The sequence below is a fragment of the Artemia sp. Qi Xiang Cuo genome, chromosome 20 (genome assembly GCF_049724085.1).
Source record: "Artemia sp. Qi Xiang Cuo chromosome 20, ASM4972408v1, whole genome shotgun sequence".
NCBI lineage: Eukaryota > Metazoa > Arthropoda > Branchiopoda > Anostraca > Artemiidae > Artemia > Artemia sp. Qi Xiang Cuo.
The window spans coordinates 27,302,240-27,330,136 of record NC_142813.1 but is presented as its reverse complement, the minus strand read 5'-3'; the positions used below and the strand labels follow the sequence as shown (position 1 = coordinate 27,330,136).

At 35.9% G+C, this 27,897-nt stretch overlaps 1 protein-coding gene across 1 annotated transcript in view; it reads right to left on the bottom strand.

Moving 5' to 3' along the window:
- The window catches only part of LOC148940057 (protocadherin-like wing polarity protein stan), a 421,746-nt gene that overhangs the window by 356,819 nt on the left and 37,030 nt on the right, over nucleotides 1-27,897 (bottom strand). Inside the window, exons 5-8 of the mRNA XM_089106281.1 lie at nucleotides 24,280-25,731; nucleotides 18,980-19,115; nucleotides 15,716-15,915; nucleotides 1,650-1,793 (exon numbers count right to left, since the gene is read on the bottom strand). Coding sequence (XP_088962407.1) covers nucleotides 1,650-1,793; nucleotides 15,716-15,915; nucleotides 18,980-19,115; nucleotides 24,280-25,731 — 1,932 coding nt within the window. The remainder of the gene's footprint in view (nucleotides 1-1,649; nucleotides 1,794-15,715; nucleotides 15,916-18,979; nucleotides 19,116-24,279; nucleotides 25,732-27,897) is intronic.

Genomic DNA, 27,897 nt, shown 5'->3' with positions numbered 1-27,897 from the left:
GAATTCCACACTTAACCGTAGTAATTTTATCCAGCTTACTACTTCATACAAACCTTATAGAGAAATGCATTTGTTAACATCTATGTAATCACGAAATGATTTACTATGAATTAGCTTTGGAGATGACATTTCAAACAGTTCGTGGTAACGAACTGTAAGTAAGGAGCGACACGGCTCAATAGTAACCGAAACTCTAAAAACCGGAATTTTTTATACCCATAGATACATCCATAAAATCATATTTTTATGCTGATTTCAAATATATAAGTTTCGTTAAGTTTAGTTTTACCCATCAAAAGTTACGCGCCTTTGTTTGTTTGTTTTTGTTTTTTTTTTTGTTTCCCCGGGGGTGATCGTATCGATCCAGTCCTAGAATATCGTAACAGGGCTTACTTGAACGGAAATTAAAAGTTCTAGTGCTCTTTTTAAGTGACCAAAAAAATTGGAGGGCAACTTAGCCCCCACCCACGCTCAAATTTTTCCCAAAGTCACCCAATCAAAATTTTGAGATAGCCATTTTGTTCAGCATAGTCAAAAATCTAAAAAATATGTCTTTGAGGATGACTTAGTCCCCCACAACTCCCGGGGGAAGGGCTGGAAGTTATGAACTTTGCCCATTGTTTACATATAGTTTTGGTTAATGGGAAGTACACAGATGTTTCAGGAGGGATTTTTTTATGATGGGGAAGGGGGTGTCGGCGGAGGGGATAAGGGGGGAGGATCCTTCCACGGAGGATGTTTCCTTGGGGAAAGGGACAGTTCTAGGAAGGGGGTGCCGGATTTCCCAGTATTATTTGAAAAACGATCAGAAATTGTATAAACAAACTAGTTTTTTAACTGAAAGTAAGGAGCAACGTTAAAACTTAAAAGGAACTGAAATTATTACGTATATAAGGCGGCTAGCCCTCTATTGAATACCTCGCCCTTTACGCTTAAGTTTGTTTAGTAATTTCAAAAGAGATATCTATTCTAATTAACCGGCCTTTTTGATTCAGGGGTATGTGATTCGTACAAAATTCGGACTTTAGTGTAAAGAGCGAGATATGGACTAGGGAGCGAACTCTCTAATATACGTAATAAAAACATACGAATAGTGAAATTTGTTACGTAAGTTAATTCGTAAGTTACGTCAGAACAAAATTTCGAGAAAGCCAATTAGCCAAAAAAAGGAAAATTAATATGCGAATTTCGTTTTAATTATTCATATACGGTGAGCCAAAATCAAAGCTGCATTAATTCAAAAACGTTTAGATATTAACTAAAAAAAAAAGTTTTTTCAACTGAAAGTAAGGAGCGATATTAAAACTTAAAACCAACAGAAATTATTCCGTATATGAAAGGGGCTGTCTCCTCCTCAACGCCTCGCTCTTTACGCTAAAGTTTTTTATTGTTTTAAAAAATAAAGGTGTGAGACAGAGTCAAACTTAAGCGTAAATAGCGAGTCGTTGTGGAGATGACAGCCCCTTTCATACACGGAATAATTTCTGTTCGTTTTAAATTTTAATGTCGCTCCTTACTTTCAGTTAAAAAAACTTGTTTTTTTTTAGATAATTCTCCAAAAAAAAACATGACAGCCTAACCTTCCAAATAAGGTTTTCTTGTCTTAATCAATATAATTCCATAGCGAGTGGTTTGTTAGAGGTAATTACCTTCACAGTTGCAAGTTTGGCGAGAGTTGATCGACTCAGATAGATTTTTTCTTGTAGATATTGTTGACTAAAAAAGGAATCACCGTCGGGTGCTCGTACCGAGAAGCTAACGTTCAAAACCCGGTCAGGAACATCGGTGTCATCCTAAAACGAAACAAAGGAAACAAACCTGAAAATACTTTATTTCCTTGTCCATGCCAATAGTCGGAGAAAAAATGGTGAAATAACGGTGGAAAATGGAATATAAACTTTATAAGACTGCTTAACAATAATTTAGCCTATTTAGAACCTATACTGGAATTTTAACAGGTTTTATGGAATAGTGGTAGCAAACATGTAGCCTAAATACATATGTATATATATATATATATATATATATATATATATATATATATATATATATATATATATATATATATACGCACACACACACACACACACACACACACACACACACACACACACACACACACACACACACACATACATATATATATATGTATATATATATATATACATATATATATATATATATATATATATATATACATATATATATATATATATATATATATATGCGCGCGCATATATATATATATATATATATATATATATATATATATGCATATATGCATAGTACCGGGCCCCGGCACGCGGTAGGCTTCTATATATGAATTCTCATTGTCGCTCGTCTTCTAACCGCAGACAATTTGAGACGATAACTTCGTATCTCTTTTAAACTTTCCCTTAAGAAAATGTTAAATTTCTCACATAAAGAGTATATGGGCTATACTAACCTTGGCATCTTTTAGGGGTTGTAATAAAAAAAAATCAATTATCTATGAAATACATGCAGATTTTAGAAACCTGAAGGAGATTAAACGAGTTTAAGATGTAGGTATGCTTTCACCCAATTTGGTACTCTTCTCAAATACAGGACACATGGGAGAAGTGAAATTTGATTAATGCTAATGAAATAAAAACAAATAGGATGAAAATATAATGGTTTATGAACAAATTTGGGCTATAGGCCTATATTTGCAAATTAGGGGGTGGGGGTAAAGCATAGCACATATTGAATACGTAATCTAACCTAGCTACCTTTTAGTCCCCCCTAAACCCCAAAAAACTAAAATTTCATTTTCAAAAAAAGGGGGAATTTTCAAAACCTTAATGAAAATCATACCGTCAGATTCAGTGTATCAGAAAACCGTACTGTAGAGGTTTCAAGCTCCTATCTGCAAAAATATCGAATCTTGTATTTTTTGCCAGAAGAAAGATCACGGATGTGTGTTTACTTGTTTGTTTTTTGGGTTTTTTTCCAGGGATGATCGTATCGACCTAGTGATCCTAGAACATTGCAGGAGGGTCCATTCAAATGGAAATTACAAGTTATCGTGCCCTTTTTAAGTAACCAAAAAAATGGACGGTAAATAGACCCCCTCCCACGCTCATTTTTTCCCGAAGTCACCCGATCAAAATTTTGAAATAGCCATTTTGTTCAGTATGGTCTAAAAATATCATAACTATGTCTTTGAGGATGATTTAGTCCCCCACAGTCCCCGAGGCAAGGGCTGCAAGTTATGAATTTTGCCCAGTGTTTACATAATAGTGAATTACTATTTTGCGTTTTTTTTTATTAATAAACTCTTTGCATGATTTATTCGATTGAATCATGAATCTACGTGCTATATTTTGAAAAATCACTAGATTTAGGATAGAATCACTAGTTTTTGAACAAAAATCACTAGCTAGAAGAAAATCACTAGGCAACATAAAAAATAACTAGAAATAGTTTTACGAATTAATACGTCTATGGTTTCCAACTGCTGGCTGCTTGTTCAGAATTCTGCCTTGTGAGGAAAAATAGTCATTTTCAGCTGATGGATTAGTTGTTGTGACTATTATTTCAATTAATTTTAATAGTAAAATGTAATTGTGAAAACAAAATTCACAGGAATTTTGAAAAAAGCATTAAACCCAGGGGTGTAATTTCGAAAAAATCCTGGGAGGAGGCAAAGTTTGAGCTGATTTTTCCAAGTGAAGTGAAAATAACCAAGTGAAAAATGAAAAATTAGTCATATAGTAGCCAATGAGCCATAGTATTGTGGCCGGTGAGCCATTACGGCAAAGATATAGTAAAGAAAATTTATCTATTTCAGTGGATGCTTGAATTGTGTAAGCCTATCTTAGTTTTGATAATATTTTTGAAGACAGTAAATTTCAGCTGGAGGGTAAACTGGGGTCTGGGGGCAGTTGCCCCCCTTACCACATAGCAATTTACGCTCCTGACGAAACCCTTCAACAATTGTGGAGGGTCGAAATGAAAAGTGCATCAGTGGAGTCGTCAGAGTTGAAGACCCTTTTACGAGAATTACATTCCTCCATCCTGAACAAGAGCGAAAATTCCTTTTTTTTTACATTGGAAGCACTGATGCTTGTACATTCCCCCTCCTAGTCCCCTTAGTAAGTTTCATAAATCCTCCGCTCATCAGTAAGCTACTGAAACATTAGCAGGCTACCACACCATCGTAGATACATGTTTAATGACTCAATTAAAAGCTATTGCTTATATTTACTAGGTTTTTAAAAATTCTACCATCTATTAGATTTCAGAGATTTCAATGTTAACTAGTTTCTGGGGAGAATTTGCAATGAACTCCTTATCATGGTTGAAGCATTAGCTGCAACCTAGTAAAAGCGAACCATAACCCATAGCACTGTATATCAATATAATACAGTATGATCGTTCCCTATCTCAACCATTATACAAAGCCGGACCGAGATGCAAGTGCTCCGGAGGACACACTGAAGCATCAGACAGAGCTGTTTAATGGCTCATTTTAAAGCTAATTTTTATAACAATTTTTATAAAATTAACTTGATGAAGCTATCATTTAAGTGCCCTTTGACACCCCAAAAGCACGCTTTGGGCCCTACTTCTACAGTAGAAAGGATGAGGAGAATTAAAAGGGTACCTTCATAATCTCCATTGTGAAAAACCATTAACCTATGGTTTGCACCCCCTCTCTTATACTCGTCTTCCAGTCACCTTAATATTTTTCATAAATCGTCTGGTGATTAACCGAACTATGCTATTTCTAGTAGCTAAGCTTATTCTAAGCTAGGCTAGAGACACCAATTCACAAAAATTTATTGGGGGACAAATCTGATTTTAATATCTAGAGGGATGGGGGCAAATTTGTTATTTTTTCAATTTGTCAAAGAAAATATAAAAAAGGGATTTTTTCAATAAAATACTCAAAAAAGATGTTTTTAAAAATTTAAAGGGCAGATACCCCCCGGCCCGCCGCACTTGACGCTACTGGAACTAACAAGCAGATGCAACACCACGGAGAGATGTTTCAATTCTCAATTCAAAGCTAATGACCATTTTGATGTTGGCTACTTTATGTAGATTTTTATTTGAATTAAATAAAAACGAAGTTTTTTTTTAACTGAAAGTAAGGAGCGACAGTAAAACTTAAAACGAACAGAACTTATTCCGTATATGAAAGGGGCTGTCCCCTCCTCAACGCCTCGCTCTTTACGCTAATTATTTAATTTTTTATTATTTTTTGCTAATTATTTTATTTAATTTCTGAACGTTTTAAAATTAATGCAGGTTTTGATTTTGGCTCACCGTACATGAATAATTAAAACGAAATTTGCATATTAATTTGACTTTTTTTTTTGCTAAATGGCTTTCTCGAAATTTGTTTAATTTTATTTACGAACGTTTTTAAAAGTAATAAATATACGTAACTTACGAATTAACTTACGTAACAAACTTCTATATTCGTATATTTTTATTACGTTTAACCCCTTAATCACAAAGGCCGTTAATTAGAATAAATAGCTCTTATGAAAGTACTAAAGAAGTAAAGAGAGAGGTATTGACTAGGAGACGAACCCAATCATATACGTAATAGTTTCTGTTCGTCTTAAGTTTTGATGTTGAAAACTTTCAGTTGAAAACTCTTTTTTTAATTTCTGATCGCTTTTTTAAAATTATGCTGGGAAATCCGGCGCCCCCTTCATACCAATGTCCCTTCCCCTATGAAAACTTTCTCCATGGAAAGATCCCCTCATATAACCCCTGACCCCCACCACCAGAAAAATTCCCCCTGAAAACGTCGCTATACTTCCCAATAACCAATACTATTTCCTAATATGTTCCAGATTAGAACTTATGCAAATATGTCGCCATTAAAACTTCCGATTTCCCACCATATGTCGATATCAAACAGTTCGTGTTAACGAACAGTAAGTAAGGAGTGACCTGGCTCAATAGTAACAGAAACTCTAGAAACGAAATTTTGACACCAATAGATACATAAAAAGGAACCGATTTTATGTTGATTTGAGACATAAGTTTCATCAAGTTTAGTCTTACCCATTAAAACTAGCGAGCCGGACAACATTTGCCTTATTTTCGAAAAAAGGGGGAAACAACCCTTAAAAGTCATAGAATCTTAATGAAAATCAGACCATCAGATTCAGAACCCTGCTGTAGACCTTTCAAGCTCCTATCTGCAAAAATGTGGAATTTGTATTTTTTGCCAGAAAAAGATCATGGATGAGTGTTTATTTGTTTGTTTGTTTTTTTCCAGGGGTGATCGTATCGACCCAGAGGTCCTAGTATATTGCGAGAATGCTCATTCAAACGGAAATTAAAAGTTCTAGTGCCCTTTTTAAGTGAGCAACAAAATTGAAGGGCAACTAGGCCCCCTTCCACGCTCATTTTTTCCCAAAGTCGCCTATTTAAAAGTTTCAAATCGCTATTTCGTTCAACATGGTCGAAAAATATATTAACTATGTCTTTTAGGATGGCTTGATCCCCCACACTCCTCTGGAGAAGAGCTGCAAACTATGAACTTTGCCCATTGTTTACATATAGTATTGATTATTGGGAAGTACACAGACGTTTTCAGGGGGTATTTTGTCTGGTGGGCGTGGGAGAGGGGGTTACGTCGGAGGATCTTTCCATGGAGTAATTTTTCATGGGGAAAGAGAATTTTCCATGAACGGGGTGCCGGATTTCCCAGCATTATTTAAAAAACGATCAGAAATTAAATAAAAAGAAACAAGTTTTTTTCAAATAAAAGTAATTAGCAACATTAAAGCTTAAAACGTGCAGAAATTATGACATATATGCGGGGGTTCGCCCCCTCGTCAATAGCTCGCTCATTACGCCAAAGTTGTTTTTAGTGCGTAACTTTAGTTCTTGGGTGTGTTTCAAATTAATTAACAAGTACCTCTTTTTTTATTAAAGAATCAATAAGTCCAATGTTTATCGAAATTTGGGAAGAGTGGGATAAATTTTTTCCATGAAAATATAAAAGGCCATGTTCAAAATTGTCGCTGGTGTCCCAGTAATTATACCAGCTCAACTAGAGTAAAAAGAAAGTTTATATATTTTTTGAAAAAACTGAGGTTTGGAATCGCCAAAGAAAAAATTAAAAAGAAAAAGCAAATATTTTAATTAGATGACCGATAACCAATTTTCGGTGATTGGGGTATAAGCGAATGATACCAATTCCGGAAAATACAGCGAGGAAGCAATGATTTTGTTATATTCGCTACATAAAGATGCAAACAAGGCATTTTTCGACATCTCAAGGTTGATTTTGCTTCAGAAAAAAGCAAAACGTCAATCTAAAGCTATATTTCCACATCTAGGGGGAGGATTTTCCCCTTTCCTGTAGGTGAGCCTGTATAGAACATGGTAAAGAAAAAAACAATTATTAATTACAAATATAAAAAGTATTGTAATTCTAGTGATTTCTAGTTATTTCTATTCAATAATCTAGTGATGTATATGTTATTTTAGTTTTTTGTTTCCAGGAATCTAGTGATTTTTTTTTGTTCATTCGGTGGCAGCCCTGATTCAGTCTAAGGGGTGTTGCATGGCACAATAAAAACATACAGCTGCAGCAGACACCATATTTTCCCTTGTTAGGTATAGGCTTTTATTGAACTAAACAACTTTCCCTCAGGTTCAATTCATCAGGACACAAGGTAGAGTGCCCACAGCAGGCTAGATATCTTTTGTTAGGTTCACTCATATTAAATTCCAACGCATCCTCATGTGCATTACATAATTTTCGCACCAAAGTTGAGGTACCATATTATCAATGTTACGCCCAAAGATCTTACCTGAGATTTTAAAATTGCTATTATAACTGACAAAAATCGGTTGCTAAGCTCTTGTCAAAGGGAGGAACATCATGGCAATATTTGTTCAATCATATTTTTATCCTCCTTATCCACGTTGCCCTGCACATCCTCCCCTTAGAGAAATCCTCCCTTGAAATATCTCCCTTCGGAAATATTTCAAGAGTCTAGAAACGTCAAATACGCGTGACAGCGACAACATTTAAATAGACAGAGGGGTACTTATCTCTTATAGCCACCACACTCAAGCTCTTAATCTGAGTACCCCTCAGACGGATAGGGCGGGGGGATAGCTGCCAACTCCAGACCTCAGTTTACCCCTCCCCCCAGCTGAAATTTAGTTTCTGAAAAAAATTGTCAAAACTAAGATAAGCCTGCCTAATTTAAACATCCAGAGAAACAGGACAATTTTTTTTAGTATGTCATTGCCTTTATGGTACTATATGGCTCATTTTTCCTTTTTCACTATCATTTTCACTTGATTTGGGAAAATTGGCTCCAACTTTGCCCCCCCCCCCAGGATTTTGAATAAATTACGCCACTGACAATAAGGTACATTTTAATTAAATATTTTAATTGGTATTTTGGTTAGGTTATGGTAGGTTAGAAACCATTAGTAGGTAGCCTACTTACACATTAGGAGGGGATGGTAAAGTATAGCAGCTATGTCTGCAAAATATGCTAGCTACATTTATTCTGCATATTATGACGCCTTTATAACACTACTTCAGTTTTTTGGTTCGATGTCCCCATCTTGAAGTATTGAATCTTGAGCGTTCTTTAAATGAATAGTCAAGGTAAGTCATCAATTTTAATACTGTTGTATAATAATGTAAAAGAGAATGTGAAAGAATAAATCATGCTTGACATAAGGAGTAGAAGGGCCTTATTGACTCGTGACCCCACACCATATATGGGCATAGAGTCATTAGGGAGAACACGTGGTTAATGGGGTCAATGACCTAAATTTCCAAGGTCGATGTTGTTGTTGTTGTAAGTGCACGCTCTCAGCGAATGTCAAGGAATTTGGAACACCTGTGCTGTCGACCTCAATTCACCTATCGTGAATCAATAATTCCCCTTAGAAACAACAAATTAATTCCCCTTTCTTGACAGATCAATCAACCAATGACATCATCTGTCAGACTTTAAAAATTTTCGCCTAGAAACGATTCTCCAGGAATAGATCCAAGTCATTAATGTCTTTGCCTCGGAAACAACTCTTTTGGTCGAACTCCAAAGGATATTAATAACCAAAGGCCATGGAAACAATTTTCCAAGAAACATCTTAGCGATGAATTGTTTTAGCGCGGGAATCAGGTTTCTTATTAATTTGAAATGCATTAGCGCAGAGATGCCAAACAAAAGGAACACGCTGAATTACGTTTAGGGATTATTTGGGCGAAACAGTTTTAGACAGGTTATGGGATTATTTCGGCGAAACAGAGAGAGACATTTTAAAAGAAGATTTTAGGAAAGGTTTTAGAAGAGAATTTGAGGGTAAAACTCTGTGGTCGTTATAATACACAAGTTCCATTTGAACAGTGTTGTGAGATCCTCTATCACAACCCCAAAGGGTCCCGATCCCCCACCCCAACCCCGAAGGAAGCACCGGTACTCAAAGGTCCCCCCAAGCTCCGAAAGAGCCCCAGCCCCCCAAACGCCCTCCTCAGACCCTCAAAGGCTCTCCTCTAGTCCTCAAAGGGCCCCGGACCCCCAAAGGGCACCCCGGACCCCAGAGGCCCTCTCCCCGGACCCCCAACGGGCCCCCGGACCCCCAAAGGGCCCCCCGGACCCCAAATGCCCTCCCCCAGTCCTCAAAGGTCCCCCGGGACCGAGAAGCGCCGCGGGCCCGAGAAGCGCCGCAGGGATGTGCCGCGGGCCAGGAAAGCGCCGCAGGGGATGCGCCGCAGGTCGGGAGAAGCGCCGCAGGGATGCGCCGCAGGGATGCGCCGCAGGGATATGAATTTAAGAAAATTTAGAATTAAAGTGAAAATTTTCATCTTCAAGGAAAATAATCAAAATCATAGTATAAATTTTCCTGTTTTCTACGGTAAAATTGTGAACTTAAATTAATATTTTTTATGTCTTGTTGAACTTGAAACAGAAGCAAAAACTTTTTATTTTATTTGCAGGAATTAGAATTGAATTCTGTTCTTTGGTAAAACTCATAAGAGAACTTGAACTTTTCTATCTTGTAAGAAAAATTTGGAACAGTATTTAAAATTTTTTCATCTCTTTGAGAAAAATCTGAATTGAAGTGTAAAATTTTATATTATTTTAGGAAAATAGAATTGATCGATAACTTATTTCATTTTCATTGAGAAAATTCAGAATCGAAGTTGAACTTTTCTTCTTCCGGGAAAATATTTGGAACAGAACTTTAGATTTTTTCATCTCTTTGAGAAAGGTCGGAATTGAATTTAAGAAAATTTAGAATTAAAGTGAAACTTTTTATCTTCATTGGAAAATAATCTGTGGAAGCTTTTTATTTTCTCTGGAGAAATTAGAATTGAATTGTGTTCTTTGGTAAAATTCAGAAGAGAACTTGAACTTTTCTATCTTCTATGAAAAATTTGGAACAGTATTTTAAATTTTTTCATCTCCTTGAGAAAAATCTGAACTGAAGTGGAAACTTTTTATATTATTTTAGGAAAATAGAATTGATCAATAACTTATTTCATTTTCATTGAGAAAATTCAGAATCGAAGTTGAACTTTTCTTCTTCCGGGAAATATTTGGAACAGAACTTTAAATTTTTTCATCTCTTTGAGAAAGGTCGGAATTGAATTTAAGAAAGTTTAGAATTAAAGTGAAACTTTTTATCTTCATGGAAAATAATCAGAATCATATTATAACTTTTAATATCTTCTACGTAAAAATTTAGAACTGAACTTTAAATTTTTCATGTCTTGTTGAACTTAAAACTGAAGTGGAAGCTTTTTATTTTCTCTGGAGAAATTAGAATTGAATTATGTTCTTTTGTAAAATTCAGAAGAGAACTTGAGCTTTTCTATCTTCTATGAAAAATTTAGAACAATATTTTAAATTCTTTCATCTGCTTGAGAAAAATCTGAATTGAAGTGGAAATTTTTATATTATTTTAGGAAAATAAAATTGATATGGGTACACACACAAAAACTCACACACACACAAAAGCTTACACACACACACACAAAAACTTACACATACAAAAAAACTTACAGACACACAAAAACTTACACACATACAAAAACTTACACTCACACACAAACTTACACACAAAAAAAATCATACACACACACAAACAATTACAATCAAAAAAAAACTATTACACCATAAAAAAATAATACAAACCAAAAAAATCATACCCAAACAAAATAAAATACACACAAAAAAAAAACTTTCACACCATCAAAAACTAAAAAAAAAAAAAACTCATAACACAACACAAAAACATAAACACACACAAAAAAACTAACAAAAACAAAAAAACTTACACACACAAAAAAAACTTACACACACACAAAAGCTTACACACACAAAAACTTACTCACACACATAAACTTACACACACACATAAACTAACACACAAACAAAATAAATCAAACAATATATAAAAAAATCACAAAAACAAAATAACAAAAACACAAACACACAAACTCACACAAAAACTTACAAAAGAACCCAACAAAAACTCACACACACACACGCACTAAAACTAACAAACACACACACACACAAAACTTACACACACACACACGAAAACTCACACACACACGCCAAAACTTACACACACAAAAACTTACACACACACACACACACACACACAAACTTACACACACAAACAAAAAACTTACACACACACACAAACACACAAAAACTTAAAAACACACACAAAAACTTACACCCACACACAAAAGCTTAGACACACAAAAACTAACACACACACACACAAAAACTTACACCCACACGCAAAAACTTACATGCACACAAAAACTTACATGCACACAAAAACTTACACACACACACACAAAACTTCAACACACGCACAAAAACTTCTTCACAAAACTTCTCGGTCCCGGGGGACCTTTGAGGACTGGGGGAGGGCATTTGGGGTCCGGGGGACCCTTTGGGGGTCTGGGGGCCCTTTGGGGGTCCGGGGGAGGGCCTCTGGGGTCCGGGGTGCCCTTTGGGGGTCCGGGGGCCCTTTGAGGACCAGAGGAGAGCCTTTGAGGGGCTGAGGAGGGCGTTTGGGGGGCTGGGGCTCTTTGGGAGCTTGGGGGGACCTTTGAGTACCGGTGCTTCCTTCGGGGTTGGGGGGGGGGATCGGGACCCTTTGGGGTTGTGATAGAGGATCTCACAACACTGTTCAAATGGAACTTGTGTATTATAACGACCACAGAGTTTTACCCTCAAATTCTCTTCTAAAACCTTTCCTAAAATCATCTTTTAAAATGTCTCTAACTGTTTCGCCCAAATAGTCCCATAACCTCTCTAAAACGGTTTCGCCCAAATAATCCCTTAACGTAATTCAACGTGTTCCTTTTGTTTGGCATCTCTGCGCTAACGCATTTCAAATTAATAAGAAACCTGATTCCCGCGCTAAAATAATTCATCGCTAAGATGTTTCTTGGAGAATTGTTTCAATGGCCTTTGGCTATTAATATCGTTTGGAGTTCGACCAAAAGAGTTGTTTCCGAGGCAAAGACATTAATGACTTGGATCTATTCCTGGAGAATCGTTTCTAGGCGAAATTTTTTAAAGTCTGACAGATGATGTCATTGGTTGATTGATCTGTCAAGAAAGGGGAATTAATTTGTTGTTTCTAAGGGGAATTATTGATTCACGATAGGTGAATTGAGGTCGACAGCACAGGTGTTCCAAATTCCTTGACATTCGCTGAGAGCGTGCACTTACAACAACAACAACATCGACCTTGGAAATTTAGGTCATTGACCCCATTAACCACGTGTTCTCCCTAATGACTCTATGCCCTTATATGGTGTGGGGTCACGAGTCAATAAGGCCCTTCTACTATAGGGAACAAAATCATTCCTACTTTTTTCAATATTTTGAATGTTTAAATTAACTTGAATTTTTTTATTTCACATTAACGAAGCTCATGTTTCTTTTTTTTAGACATAGACATTTTTATTTTACCAAAAAAAAAAACATTCAACAAACATCAGAAATAACTAGACAACCACATTAAGATTTTTAAAAATCCTGTTGGAGGCTGTATCTTCTAACCGCCCTTTAGTCAAAAATAAATAAAAACAATAATAATTATTAATAAACTCTTATTTTTTCTAAAAAAAAAAGAGGTAAGAAAAAAAAATTCAAGAAAACAATTTCGTCTAATTTGCTCTGATAAAAAATGATTTAAAGTTCAATTGCACTTTATGCCTGGACAATAATTTGATGTGGGATTCTTACTAAATAATTACAACATCCAAATAATTTTTGGAATTAACTTACTAAAAATGTAGCTTCACGTTCCTTTATCAGGTTTCAATAAAAAAAAATCACCCAAAACCTTGACTCGATGTTCTACTTTTTAGACAACAGGGCCTTTATTGGTTTTCCTGCATGTTTTGTTGGTGCAGGTTGGGAAAAGCGGAATACACAAAAGTGCCCATCACACCACGTGCTTCAAGGCCGACAGGAACATGTGAAATTTGTTTCATTTTTAACACTTTTGATACTTAAGTTTTGCATCGTACTTTGCGCTCTGTTGGATGTGTTGAAACGTATAACAGCCTACAGTTCATGATTTAATCGTACACAATATAGACGTTTTAGATGGAATAATTTTCTTTTTCAGAGGACCAAATGCATAACACTAATCACCAAAAAACAATTCTGATTCCTTCTATGACTTCTACAATCACTGCAAATAAATGGTATGTCCCTACTATCCCCCCCAATAGAGGTTCTAAGTAAGAAGACTGCCCACGAACATATTTGGCAAAAATGAGCGTGCAAAAAGGGCTAAGAGAAACACTATAAATTTTTTTTGAATTTAAGGTAGTTTTACTGGTTTGGCACGAGTTTACTGAAACTCAAAAATTTTTGTCATAAAAGACTAGACTCTCCCCCGAAACAATTAAATAATTTGGCAGGCGAAACCTCAGCAACTGTAAAAAAAGATGATAAATAAAAAAATCTGACACCGGCCTAATCGTGTTTTGGAAATTAACCAGAGAACAGTTGTTTTGCAGAATATGTGGATAAATAAATATTTTATGGATTAGGTGTAAATATTAGAAAGGTATCTAAATATCGCCATAGCCTATCACTCGTTTATACTTGTGTAAGTCAATTGCCTTCAAGGCCTATAAAAGTGATAAGTGCTAAAGCTAACTGGGTATTGTACAGCATACCCTTTACCGTTATCATAAGCGTTTGTCTAATCAAATGCGCTAATGACAAGCGGCTAGAATTAACATGAATTATTCAACACCATTAAGAATATTTTACTGCTGTCATGGTGGGGATTGCAAGTATGAGTATTTAGAGACTTGCAAGTCACTTAGAGTTTGGATAACGTCAATCGCGTCATTTTACACTTCATTTTAGGAGAAGCATTGGCCCTCTAAGAATTGATCCCCCACCCCCCGTAGATTTTGAAAAATACTTTTTTCGCTATTTTCATTATAAAATGGCTTTCTTTGGTACTTCCGTTGAAAAAATTGAAAAACAATAAATCCCCCCCCCCCTAATCTTAAAGACTAGACTTTTGCCCGTCCCTAATTTCAATGAATTGACGCCACTCATACTGCAGAATTCTGTGACACGATGTTTTTTAGTCAAACTTTTCTCGTTGCAGTTACTGATGGATTGGAATAGTAGCTTAACGGAATTATTTTTACTAGGCGTCGGGCAGGTATGCAGAAATTTAGTTTAGAAGGGGCCAAAAATTTTGGAAAAATGCGAAAAAAATGACAAACCAAGGGAAATTGGGAAAATTATAAATTATTTGATGTATCAGGGTGCAGCCCAAAATGTCCTACCGAGCATACACAACTGGTGGGTCTGAATAACATACCTCAACTGACTAGAATACATAAATTTACCTGTGGCTGTGCCTAATTTATTAAGTCATTCAACTTCATATCTTTTGTGAAACAAAACAACCGGCTCAGAATATTCTGTAGTTGCTTTTGAATTGTATGACAAAAATAAGGATATATCAAATCTGAAGAATAAATAAATTAGGATATTGTAATATATTATACTGCGAATGTCATATTAGTCAGGGCCGTTCAAAGGGGAGAAGGGGCGAGACAACGTAAAGTGGCTGCATGTAGCGGTTGCCGTGGCCAAGATTGTTTTAAAGAGAACGTCTGCTAGTCCACAAACAATTTGGCGGGGGATGGAGGCCATGGTTAATTTTAGACAGAGCTCTACCAATCCTAGGAATGGCCCTGATAACGCTGGATAACCAGCAACAACTGTTATTTAGCACAACGATAATAAGGAAGAGCCGTTAGCATGACAATGGAGTGAGAGGGGTATCAGACCCATTAGAAGTGATCAGTTTCCTCTAGAAATGAATAGCATACAGAGATTATGACATAAAAAGGTTACAAGTTAAAACACACCTGTTTGAAAGGGGCGTAATTTGCTATGGCGAAGGGGGGAGGGGGGCCAACTGCTCCTTCCTAGACCACAGACTATATAGCTATCTAATCTCATTTGGTTGGAAAAGAACTATAGCCTACAATCAGAAAAAGACGCGCTTTTATACTAAAAAACGACTTCTAACAGTTGAAATTGCATCTTTAAGGCATAACCAGCATTCTGCCTTACATGTACCTTATGTATATATATATGCTTCGTGTATATGTAACCCTCGACATAACAAAATTAATTACTTAGCACCATGGCCTATGCTTGGTTCTTACCTGGATACTAAAAATATGAATATTGTCTTTGGAACATGGTAAGATAGCTGCCAAGCCTTCGGTGAAATAAGTCAACAGTGGAGAGAGGAACTCTTCTTTAGTCATGTCAGCCAAACGCACAGTCACAGAATTATACAACATTGAATTTGACACTAGTAATACAGACAACTGCATCTCAGCACGCACCTCGTTCAGGCCATCTGTAAGATTTATGAAAATGATTTAATTAATGGCAGTGAATTAGTAACAATTAAGGCACTTTGCACGGACTAGCCATTGGAAGATTTAAAGCAGTGATGGCACTAAATGTAATACAGATAATTCTTCGTTAACTGTACATTTACCTCATTCCTTCCTTCCGTAAAAATAAAGGTGTGATGAATTTGAATAAAACAGCCTTGTTACACCAATTTGTTGTTGTTTTCTTCTATCGTTTTTCGCCCACTTCCCGCTATGTCATTTTTTTGGCATTGAAAAATAAAAGCTAGACACTAGGTCAAGATAGTTCGCAGCATTGGGGCAGATCCAGGATTTTTTTAGAAGGGGGGGGGGGGGCGCAAAATAGGTTGATCTGATAAACTTGCGTCAGGAGCAAGTTTAATTAACGCAAACTTGCGTTAATTAGAGTAAATTACACTACTTTAGACTATGTTAGGAGGGGCGCCCCCTTCGCCCCCCTGGATCCGCCACTGTCTTAGTATATCGTAAATAATTCGCATAAGAGCTGCGGGGAAACTTAAGGTAATATTGTAGGAGCAAAGTGAGTCACTTGTGTTCCCATCCTTGATAAAGTCAAGATAATGTCAGGTCCACACTTGAAAGACGAAAAGGAGTCCTTTCCATTCAACGCTATTCACCGCCTTTGCTAGTGCCTACTTAATTTTCTATGCCAAGCGGTTAAGCTATAAATACGAACAACAAGCACAAACTCTAAAAAAAAAAGGTCACTTCTAAAAAAAATGAAATAAAATAGGATGAATATATAATAGTTTATAAACAAATTTGGGCTATATATTTGCACATTAGGGGGTGGGGGTAAAGCATAGCATGTATTAAATACGTAACCTAACCCAACCTAGGTACCTTTTCCCCCTAAACCCCAAAAAACAACAGTTTTAAATATCGTAAACGCAATGAAAACTACTCTGCATTCCATTTCTTAATAGCGGTCTCTCTGAAAATAACCGGTCTCTGGCGGTTTTCGTCTGTCATTGCATGACTGGTTTCCATGCATAGTATATAAAAGTGACCATCTAATGCACTAGTACCATTTTTATGACAGTGGAACCTTGATCCTAAATGAATATTTTGACCCTATATCAAAGAGCAGTCCTTAGCAAAACAAATGGAAATATAAAAGAAACTCGCATTAAAATACGATCATTAGAACTAAAAATTTTTAATGGTTGTATTTCAATGTGAGTTCTTTATATATTTTCATTGGTTTTGCTGAGGATAGCCCTTCGATATAGGGATGAAATATTCATTTAGGGTTAAGGTTCCACTGTCTTTATTTAGTGGTTAAGTTACCTTACTCTAAGTACAGCCTATCACGCTTAAGCAAATCCTTGGCTTACGTAAAAGTCCATAAAACCGTAATCATCGTCTAAAATCCTTGCAACAACCATAAGTAGACAATTAAAAATTAAAAATGTGGAATAGAGAGGGAGATTCATGCTCTGATGAAGGTTGAAAGGCTCTTTAAGAAAAGTTTTAATTTATTTTCGAAATTCATAAACTGTACATCTTCAAAATCCCTTTAATAGCTGCAATATTTTCTTTCCCATAGCCTAACATAAACTTACCTAATGTAAAATTCTAACTAAAGCTTGAGTCTACTTGGGACTGTCTAAGCTACGGACAGAATTCGCTCTGTAAGATTACGGACCGTAACGTAAAGTCTTAAGTTACGCTAGTGTGGAAGGATATAAGTCGTAGTGAGAAAAAGCAGTAAAGGACTGAATAAGCCAGTGCCGGATAAATCACACCTTACCCTAGCACTAAGGATAGTGAAAATGGAATCAAGTTTATGGAATTGGTTAAGCAGAAATTTAAACAGCCATATATATCTTAAAAAATTAGGAAACATCTGGAATTCGACTTTAGTTTGAAAGATATTTATATATGTTTTAGCAGTTTTTGGTAGTAGCGTGCGCCAAATCGTTAAAAAAGAAAATAAGTATGAATGAAAAATCAGCAAAAAAGCCCAAAACATGTGGTACCAAACAGCATAAGGAGGTGTAGCTTTTCTTTGACGATGTAGTTGTCTTTGGGAATCAATCCATCGTTAATGTTTGTACTTTTAGGGACGAAAAGCACGGCCAAATTTGTAAATTGATTTTGCTTGTTTATTCTCATGGTGTATTGTAGCAACACTGACGAAACTGTGTTGCTGCCCTAAAACCTTAAACTAAGAAGAAGAATCTTGGAAAATGGCAGCTTTCAGGTACGAATATACCTAAGATGGGCGCGGTGACGATAAACTGTTTTATTTTGGTGTCTTTGGTACTTAAAAAACCGAACTTTTTGTAGCAACAAAAGGACTGAGTCACTAGAATGATCTAGGCGACTAATTAGAATTATGAATATTTTTGTGCTCAACAGATTCGAATAAATTTAAGCGGAATTGCTATATAGTAAACTGTTCCCGAAGGTATTGGTATATCAACAGCAAGAACAGCTATCGCCAGCCGAAGATAGTGGCCTACCATGAGTATAATAGCAACAATACCACTCATCCTATTCTTTTGGAGGTGGCAAAATTCGGAAATACGGAGAACACATAGGCACATTATAGGGGGAACACAAGAAATTACAGCTCAAATCTATACACTTTGGTTATTAGAAGAGGAGGAGCGAACTCAAAGACCCCATCCTGTCTTCTGTGATTGTGCCTATGCATAATATTTATTTTAACTGTCATGTCTTCTGAAAATTGTCGCTGTGTGAAAACTTATTATTTCAACCCAACTGATTCAGGTTGTTCGTATTCAATAGCTGCAACATATCCACGGATTTTCTCAACTACTTTCACATTCGAAAATAAAGGTTCCCACGACCCCCCGATGAAATAAGAAGCAATTCTCTAGACGCGCTCTGGACTCCCATCAAAGAAACATTTGCTTTTGAATGTTCAGTGTCATAGATATCAATCAAAAATTATAATAAATACGAGCACCCATAGCTAAGAGCTCAAAACATACATGAACAGTGGGAGATCAAGATACATAGATACCTCAGTTAAAACACACATCAATGACTTACCGGTTACAGCTACTTCCATCGCTGCAGTTATGGGCACATTAGTGTCTTGAAGGCTAGATGATAACGTTATCATACCAGTTGTGGAGTTTAAACTAATGAGCTCTGCTTTGTTGCCGGATAAGATTTGGAAGTGAAGCTGAAACAAACAAGAACGAAATGACTTAGAAAAGAATCTAAACTCAACGGGTGGGATTTTGCATTTGATGCAAAAACATTTGATGCTAAAAACACATTAGGTCAGAAATTCAGATGATCAACACACGACTAAATTTTGCAAACAGTATTCGTTTCCCCTGCCGGCCCCCTTAATATACTTTTGTTTATAAATCGTATGCTGGCTGAAATTTGTAAGCCCGAACCAACTACCAACCTCAAGGTTAATTGTGTCTGCTTAGGGTTTGTTATATTTGATTATACCGATAGTCAAGGTTAACAGTTGGTTCTGGTCAGATAATTTGAGCCAGCAGACGGTTTATAAAAGTAATTAATTTATTTAATCTTTATATTACCCTGATGTGATAAGGAGAAATACATCGGACACCGTCTATATGTCTAAATTCCCTTCACCGAGTGAAGATCAGTCCCCTGGTGCGAAAGGTAATGGGTGGAGGATTTTCCTTAGAGGGAATTTTCCACGGGGGGGGGGAATTCCGGTGGATGGGAATACGCCACACACCGTTTGATTGTCAAAAATTCACTTCACCGAGCGATGCTCAGTCCAATGGTAGGCCTACTATATATATATATATATATATATATATATATATATATATATATATATATATATATATATATATATATATATATCTTTTTTTTATGCTGGTTGAAAATATGTGATATTTATTCAGTCTCAAGATACCTTCACCGAGTGAAGATCAGTCCCCTGGTGCGAAAGGTAATGGGTGGAGGATTTTCCTTAGAGGGAATTTTCCACGGGGGGGGGGAATTCCGGTGGATGGGAATACGCCACACACCGTTTGATTGTCAAAAATTCACTTCACCGAGCGAAGCTCAGTTCTATGGTAGGCCTACTATCTATCTATCTATCTATATATATATATATATATATATATATATATATATATATATATATATATATATATATATATATATATATATATATATATATATATATATATATATATATATATATATATATATATATATATATATATATATATATATATAGTTTTTTATTATCTGGTTTTTATTATCATCCTTTGGCTTGGACTTAGCTTGTTTTTGCACTGAGAGTGATCATTGTTTCATGATTCGTGTTCAAGTAAGGTACAACATGCCTCACTTTCCACTAGAAATTTTGTGGCTGGAGAGAAAAGGGAGCTCAGAGGGATCAACGGCCAGGTTTTCTGCCTCCTGTACTATAAATTTACATTCTTTGTACGATTCCAATTCTGAAAAGGTGATACACGCCCAGATTTCCTGCTAAAATGTATCTGGTAAGTATGGACCTATTGGATAATTTGGATATCTCCCATCTGACTGCAGAGATAGTTGTTTTTATTAAGAAACATTAGATTTGAGATATAAACCATTGTGACGAAAACTTGAACTTCACGGTAATGAATATTTCTACAGTTTTCAAGTCTTATGCTTAATAATTAAATATTCGATTCTTATTTATTAGTTCTAATTAGTTTTCATTAGTGTGTTTTCATGCATTTCAACATGCTCTCAAAATACCTTCAAAATTCCAACTTTCTTCTCACACAAAAATTTATCTTCCAAAGTCTTCTTTTTTTGGGGGGGGGGATACGAATTCAAAAGTTTTAAAATGATTGCATTCAAACGCAAGTTAAGGTTTATGAAGTATAAAGGATCTAGGCTTATACTTGCGAGTGTGACTGAGTGAGCGAGTGTGAGTATAAATGAGTGTGAGTGAGTGAGCGTACGTGTATTTGAGTGTGATCCCCCTGTGAGCGTGAAAATTTATAAGATCACCCCTTCAATAAACACCTTATATGCCCCCGGGGCATAACTTACAATTCCTACCTCCGGGCTCTGGGTGTTTGTGTCAATCCCGGAGCCATTGTTATAGTATCTTTGGACTATTTTCAACAAAATAGCTATCTCAAAATTTCGATGGGATGCATTTGAGGAAAAGAGGGTGTGGTGGTGGCTATCTGTTCTCCGATCACTTTTGAATCTTAAACAGGAAACTTGAACTTTCAATTTCCAATCAAATCAGACATCTTCAAAGTTTATACGACCACCCTTTCCATAAAAACAATCTATGCCCCCGTGGCATACCTTAGAACACTTGCCCCCGGGCTCTGAGGGGGTATGTCAACCCTGGAGGCATTATTATATGATCTTTGAACTGTTTTGAGCAAAAGGCTATCTCAAAATTTTAATAAGATGCATCTGGGGGGTAAAGGTTGTGGGGGGGGGGGGCTTGTTGCCCTCCAATCACTTATGAGTCTTAAAAAGGGAACCAGAACTTTCAATTTCCAATCGAATGAGCCTCCTCTGAAGTTTATGCGACAACCCTTCCATATAAATTGCCTCTGGAAAAATAAAAATATTGAAGCCTTATGGCTTTTGAAAAATGCGTTGCCTCTGTTTTGTTCAATGTCACGCAGGACTGGGGAGGTGCCTATTGGCAAAATGGACGTAGAAGAGGTGTTAGTTTACCTTTCCATCGGTTTGGTCATCTAAATGGAGTCATAATCTGCGATAGACTAAGCCATATCTAGCTCTGTATGACTATCAACTCTCCATTCCACGGCTGAGGAATGTTAGATACATCAATCTTTATTTTGTCACTGCTATTGCGTTGAATATGACAAATGGGCTTAGGAAAATAAGAATGAAATACGACCGCAAAATCCATTGTGATCTTTGCAATTGCTAGACAAAAATGTTAATAACTTGGTTCTGCATTTGAAATCTTTTGTTCTTATTTCTGTTGAAAAGAAACTGGCTACGTCTTCGGACCCAAAAAGACATTAAAGGGGAAAGAAGCAGACAAAGACGACTACCTTCAATTGAAGCTCCATCTAATACAATTATTTAAGCAGTTATTAATTATGGACAAGATGCCTGGAGGTTCTGAACTATGATTTGGAGGTTGAAAATCTTGTATACACTAAGACAATTTAGGACTACTTCAACTATGTAATTATACCCAAATTATCTGTGAAATGCCCAAAGCCAAAAAGAAACAAAAGGAGTAGATTAGCTACTAGAGGAATTTCATTTGTCTGAAGCAAAGAGCTACTGTCTTTTTTGTTGATCCTATTGGTATAGTAGAGTTAAACAGAGGCAGCGTACGCGCTCTGATGAAAATAAAGAAGCATCATAGAGACTTCAGGAAGAACTACTTTGGTACTCATATGTTAAACGGACTCTTTTATATACTGCAATGGAAACCAGTCACGAAAAATCTGTTTTTGACGAGTTAATTGAAGACACCGCTACAGGGTAATACAATGTATAGGCTAGCGTGGTTTTCATTGCGTATACGATATTTAAACTGTTGTTTATTGCGGTTTAGGGAGGAAGGTACCTAGGTTAGGTTACGTAATAATATATGCTATGCTTTACCCCCATCCCCCCTAATGTGCAAATATATAGCCCAAATTTGTTTCTAAACTATTATATATTCATCCTATTTTATTTTATTTCATTAGCATTAACCAAACTAGCACTAGATAAAAGAGTCCGTTTAACATATGAGTACCACTACTTTATATTTACGGGGCACCAGGGCACTTTAATAACATAATCCCCCACAACCATGATTCCGAGAAGGAAAAAATACATTTACGTATACAGATACATACGAAGAAATTTTACATAAGGTTATAACAAAAAGTTAACATCAAAATATTTGTTGGTGTAAAATAAAATTTGTAAGCCAGCATGCCCCCTTTTACACCCGGCATTCTCGTAGCCCTTCCTCACAGCATCAGATAAACATTATGAGATAGCTATTACCTTTGGAATGGTTGAAAGATCAAATACATGTGCCTCTACGAGGAGTATGACTTGAAAGCCCCAGAAGTAAGGGCCCAAGGTTGTGCAAATGTCCCGCTCTTCACGAGTACAAAATTCAACATTTTTGTTCTTTTTCGAGAATGCATCAAATTTAAAAAAAAAATCTAAGATTTTTAACATGGGAAGAGGCTAGTTCGATCGAGATCTTAATTTATAATGTCATTTTAAGTGCCGAAAGTTACCAGAGAGCAACCAAACTCCATCCTGTGCCCCTTTTTACACCCAGCATCCTCGTACATCACCAGATCAAAATTTCGAGATAGCCATTACCTTCGGAATGGTCGAAAGGTCACATACATGTGCCTTTAGGAAGAGCGTTACTTAAAAGCTCCAGATTTAAGGGCTCAAGGTTGTGCAAATGCCCTGCTCTTAACGAGCTGCGCCGCCCAATATCGCTCTTTGCTTTTCTTTCAAAAAATATATACATTCTATTTTGTTTCATTATGGCTAATCCTCTAGAGATAAATAGATATAATTCTAGTTAAAGACATAGTTCCTTTCTAGAATATCTTTATTCTTTCGCCTCCAAAATATCATTATTTCTACCATTTCTCCATAGTTTCCAATAATTTTCAGATATGTGGCCTCACTCCTTCCAAAAATGCTTGTATGAGCACCATTAATAAATCCGTTTTGTTATATTGAACAAAAATCAGCGAGGAGACGATACTACTGTATATTATCAAAATAAGTTTAACTGCCTAGTATGTCGTCAACTTGTTTTATAATAGTTTTTTTAATATATAAAGATAATAAATTCCACAATAAAATTAGGAAGTCTCTCACAATTTAAACATGGACAATGGCAAATCAATTTGCTTCAAAGGAGTCACACAAGTTTTGGTAACACTTGGAGGCTCCCTAGTAACCTTAGTAATCCTTACTCGTAAGAAGGATAATATAGACAGCTGGTGTTTTTGTAAATTGTACTACAGATAAGAAAATTTTTATTGCATAGTTTCTTGTAAATAGATCCCAATTTGCATGATTCACATTGACGGCACTATGAATTTAATTCAGGTTATAATAACAACATGACACTATTAGAATTACGAAACAATAATAATGATTTTATTAATTATTTGCTGTTTGTGCCAAATCTTAATACCATTGCTTTGTTTTCGGTAAAGATCAATGATTAGCATTGAAGAAACTATATTGTTTAACTTTCTTTTTCCTCTTTTCGTTTATGAAGCCTTGATTTTTTCCTTTCAATAGCCAAATTGTCCATCCTGATTTAGGAACAATTATAATTTGAGACGAGTTGAAAAAAGTGTCCTTACCTTGTCGGTGACATCCGCGTCAAATACTGGTACTTTTCCTATTGGCCCAGAAGGGAACTGATTTTTGTAGTTGTTAAAAATGATCTTAAAGTTTTTCAGTATCGGTGCATTGTCATTAACGTCTACAACATTTATCTCAACATCAACATCGGTCCTTAAAGGTGGAGATGACGCCCTTACAACTATTTCGTATTTTTTCTTTGGTGATTCATAATCTAACTCAACTCTTGTTAAAAGTTCAGCTTTGCCTTCATCCGTCCTCGGAACAAGAGTAAAGCTATCAGCGTCAACCCCTCCAATAATCGCATACTGAATCACTGCATTAGGTCCTTCATCAGAATCACTGGCCACAATATCCCCAACTTTACATCCTATGGGACTATTTTCCTCAATAAACAACTTTATTTTATCCCCTTCAAACACGGGAGGAGAGTCATTTATATCATTTACAATAATATGTATCAAAGCCGATGAGAACAGCTCAGGGGATCCCCTGTCAATAGCAAATACAGTTAATTCATAACTCGGAACTGTTTCACGGTCCAAGGGGCGTGCTGTCCTCAAAATACCTGACACAGAGTCAATAATAAAAGCCCCAGATCTGCCCAGTATATTATCAGTCAGGCTGTATTTTATCCTGCCGTTGAGTCCCTGGTCGGCATCTGTTGCGCTAACTTGAAGCACACTTGCTCCAACAGGGACATCCTCTTCAATATTCCCTTTGTAATGAATTTTTTCAAAGACTGGCGCATTATCATTAACGTCTTGAACAGCAATTTCGACGTCCGTTGTATCTGACAGCGGAGGGTGTCCATTATCACGGGCTGTGACAGTCAGAAGATAAGCACTTGTTTTTTCACGATCAAGAGATTTCAAAGTAATAATTGCGCCAGTATTTGGATTTATGGTAAACTCGGCAACCGGATCTCCAGAAAGTGAGTAAGTGATGCGCGCATTTTCACCTACATCACCATCGGTGGCACATACGACAAGTACAGTCGTTCCAACAGGAATATCCTCAAATACATTAGCCGAATAGGGTGTAGTTTCAAAAGATGGTGCATGGGTGTTTGCATCTGAAATGTTAACAAACACGGTTGCAGTATCACTTCTACCCCCTGGATCGGTTGCCGTAATAGTTAAAACAAATCGTTTTTCTTGTTTATAGTCCAATGGTTGAGCAACAGACAACAGACCGGCTCCGTTCTGAGTTGTTAAACTGAATCTATTGCGTACATTGCCCCCTGTCAATTGATAATGAATTCGGGGATTTTCGTCCCGGTCAGTGGCAGTGACTGATAGTACTGGAGTTCCTGGTGGAGCATCTTCAGCAATGATAGCTTCATATTCGTGAGGTTCAAAGACAGGGTCGTTATCATTTTGATCTTGTACATGGACTACAACTGAAGCCGTTGCACTTTTATAAAGCTCGCCACCGTCTTCGGCAACCACCTATAAAATAAATATATTCATTGATTTTGTTTTGTAAAAATAAAGGATTAATAAAAAGAAAATAACGACCAGCTTCGAATAGAAAAAGATATATAATATCACTCTTCATATCAATAATCGTCGTCAAAAAGTAAAAAGCCACTTAGAATGGGTAAACATGCACAAATACCCGTACTGTGAGCGAAGGGGGGAGGGGGTTCAAACACTGCAGTATTCGCTTCTTTTCTTCTTCAGTTTAAAATATTTTTATTTTAGTAGGTAGCAGGGAAAACATTAATATTTACTTGTTAGTGAATTTCAATGTTACAGCGGTATCGATTATACATTTTTAATATTTGTTAAGTGCATTTTAATAGTAAATCGATAACTCTTATATACATTTTTTTTTTTTTTTTTACAAATTTACTTGTTTACAAAATTACTACTTTTAGTCTTTGGTAAATGTGTTTTAAAAGCTAAAACCTTTTTTTTTTATTACTTTAGTCTTTGGTAAGCATTTTAATGTTTCAGTGGTACTACATTTTTTTTTTTTACTATTTTTATGTTTCGGTTAAATCTTTTAGGACAGAAAATGGCATTTTGTAAAACAAATATTTTGTATTAATCCAAGGGCATATCCAATTTTAATATCCAATATATCCATATTAATATCCAATATTTAATATCCAATATCCATATCCAATATTAATCCATTGAGGGGGGGGGGATAAATAATTTTTTTAATGCATAAGAAACTGATTAAATACATTTTTGTTACGTTTTCAAGAGCCGATCCCAAATGTCGTTTGGGAGAGTTCCAATCCTGTAGAAATGGTCTCATTTCTTCTTCTTTTTCCACTATGAACAAGAGGACGAATATCATGAAAGACAACATGTGAATAGAACATTTTCTGTCATTAACTGACTATTTATTCAATTACAACAATATTTTGTATGATGAAATTAATATTCATCGTAACCAGAAACCCCCCCCCTCCCATTACATATAATATCATGTTTATTTACTTTTAGGTTTTAACGTCACTCTCTACTCACACATAAGACAAAATTTATGAAATTTGATTTCATTTATAAATATTAAAAAGATTTATGCTTGTTTGAAAGGTGAATAGGCATATTGTAAAATTTGTATTTAGCCGAAATGTTATCTATGCTTTTTTCGGCACTTGTGTATTATATGCACTGTATAAAGATAATTAGCAGTAAGTTCACCGCAGATGATTTCTGGCTCTTCATTCTCGGTACGAACGAACAGCTCCTCCCACATACTCTTTCATTAGCACGTACAAACAGCTCCTATCATTTGATCTGCCATCAGCGGTACAATTACCCTGGCACACGTATTTTGGCACAAACTTTCTCAAAATGCCTTTGAAACCAACTTAAGACTTCGAAACCTATTTTTAATTCCTAAAAACATCTAATAATAACATTGCACTACTAATTACAAGATTTTCATGTATGTATTGGAATAAATTTATTTAAAATTAGTTTCTTCAAAATTAGTGTTCCAACGTTGAAGCCAAGTTTCGCGTTCAAGAGAGATCTGACTTGTCTACACGGGAAAAGATCTAATGTCGCTTATGTTTTTACGTTCTCCGGAACACTCATGCCTCGGTCCAGGTTTCTATAATGGGTGAGATAGGGGACGATCATACTGCATAATATTTATATACTGTGATTATATGGTACAAACTCGAGAATTTGGATCTACAGATCAGACAATAACCGGTTTATACCTGTCAGTATTAAATCTACGTTGTATACCTGTCAGTTTAAATCTACGTTGTAGGTATATTTTTATTTAAATTTTAATATGTAGAGATGGTATTTTCGTTGGATTATGTTGGGTATTTAATATAATATGTTCTGTGTGGCCCCCTCTACCATAATTGTTTGTTGTAGTTTTTATAATTTTGTTACTAAAATATTGTATTTTCATCATATTTTTCTATATTTCATTAGGATTAACCTAGATTCACTTCTCGAATGTGTACCATACAATACACAAGTACCGATATTGCCCCTAAGGATGACCACACAAAATCATTAGTCTTAAAAATTAAAATATCCGGAGAGAGCTCATTTGAATGGAAACTTTAAGCTCTAATGTCTTGTTTAAGCAGCGAAAGAGATCATCCAACGCCAAAGTATAATTTCCCGTTA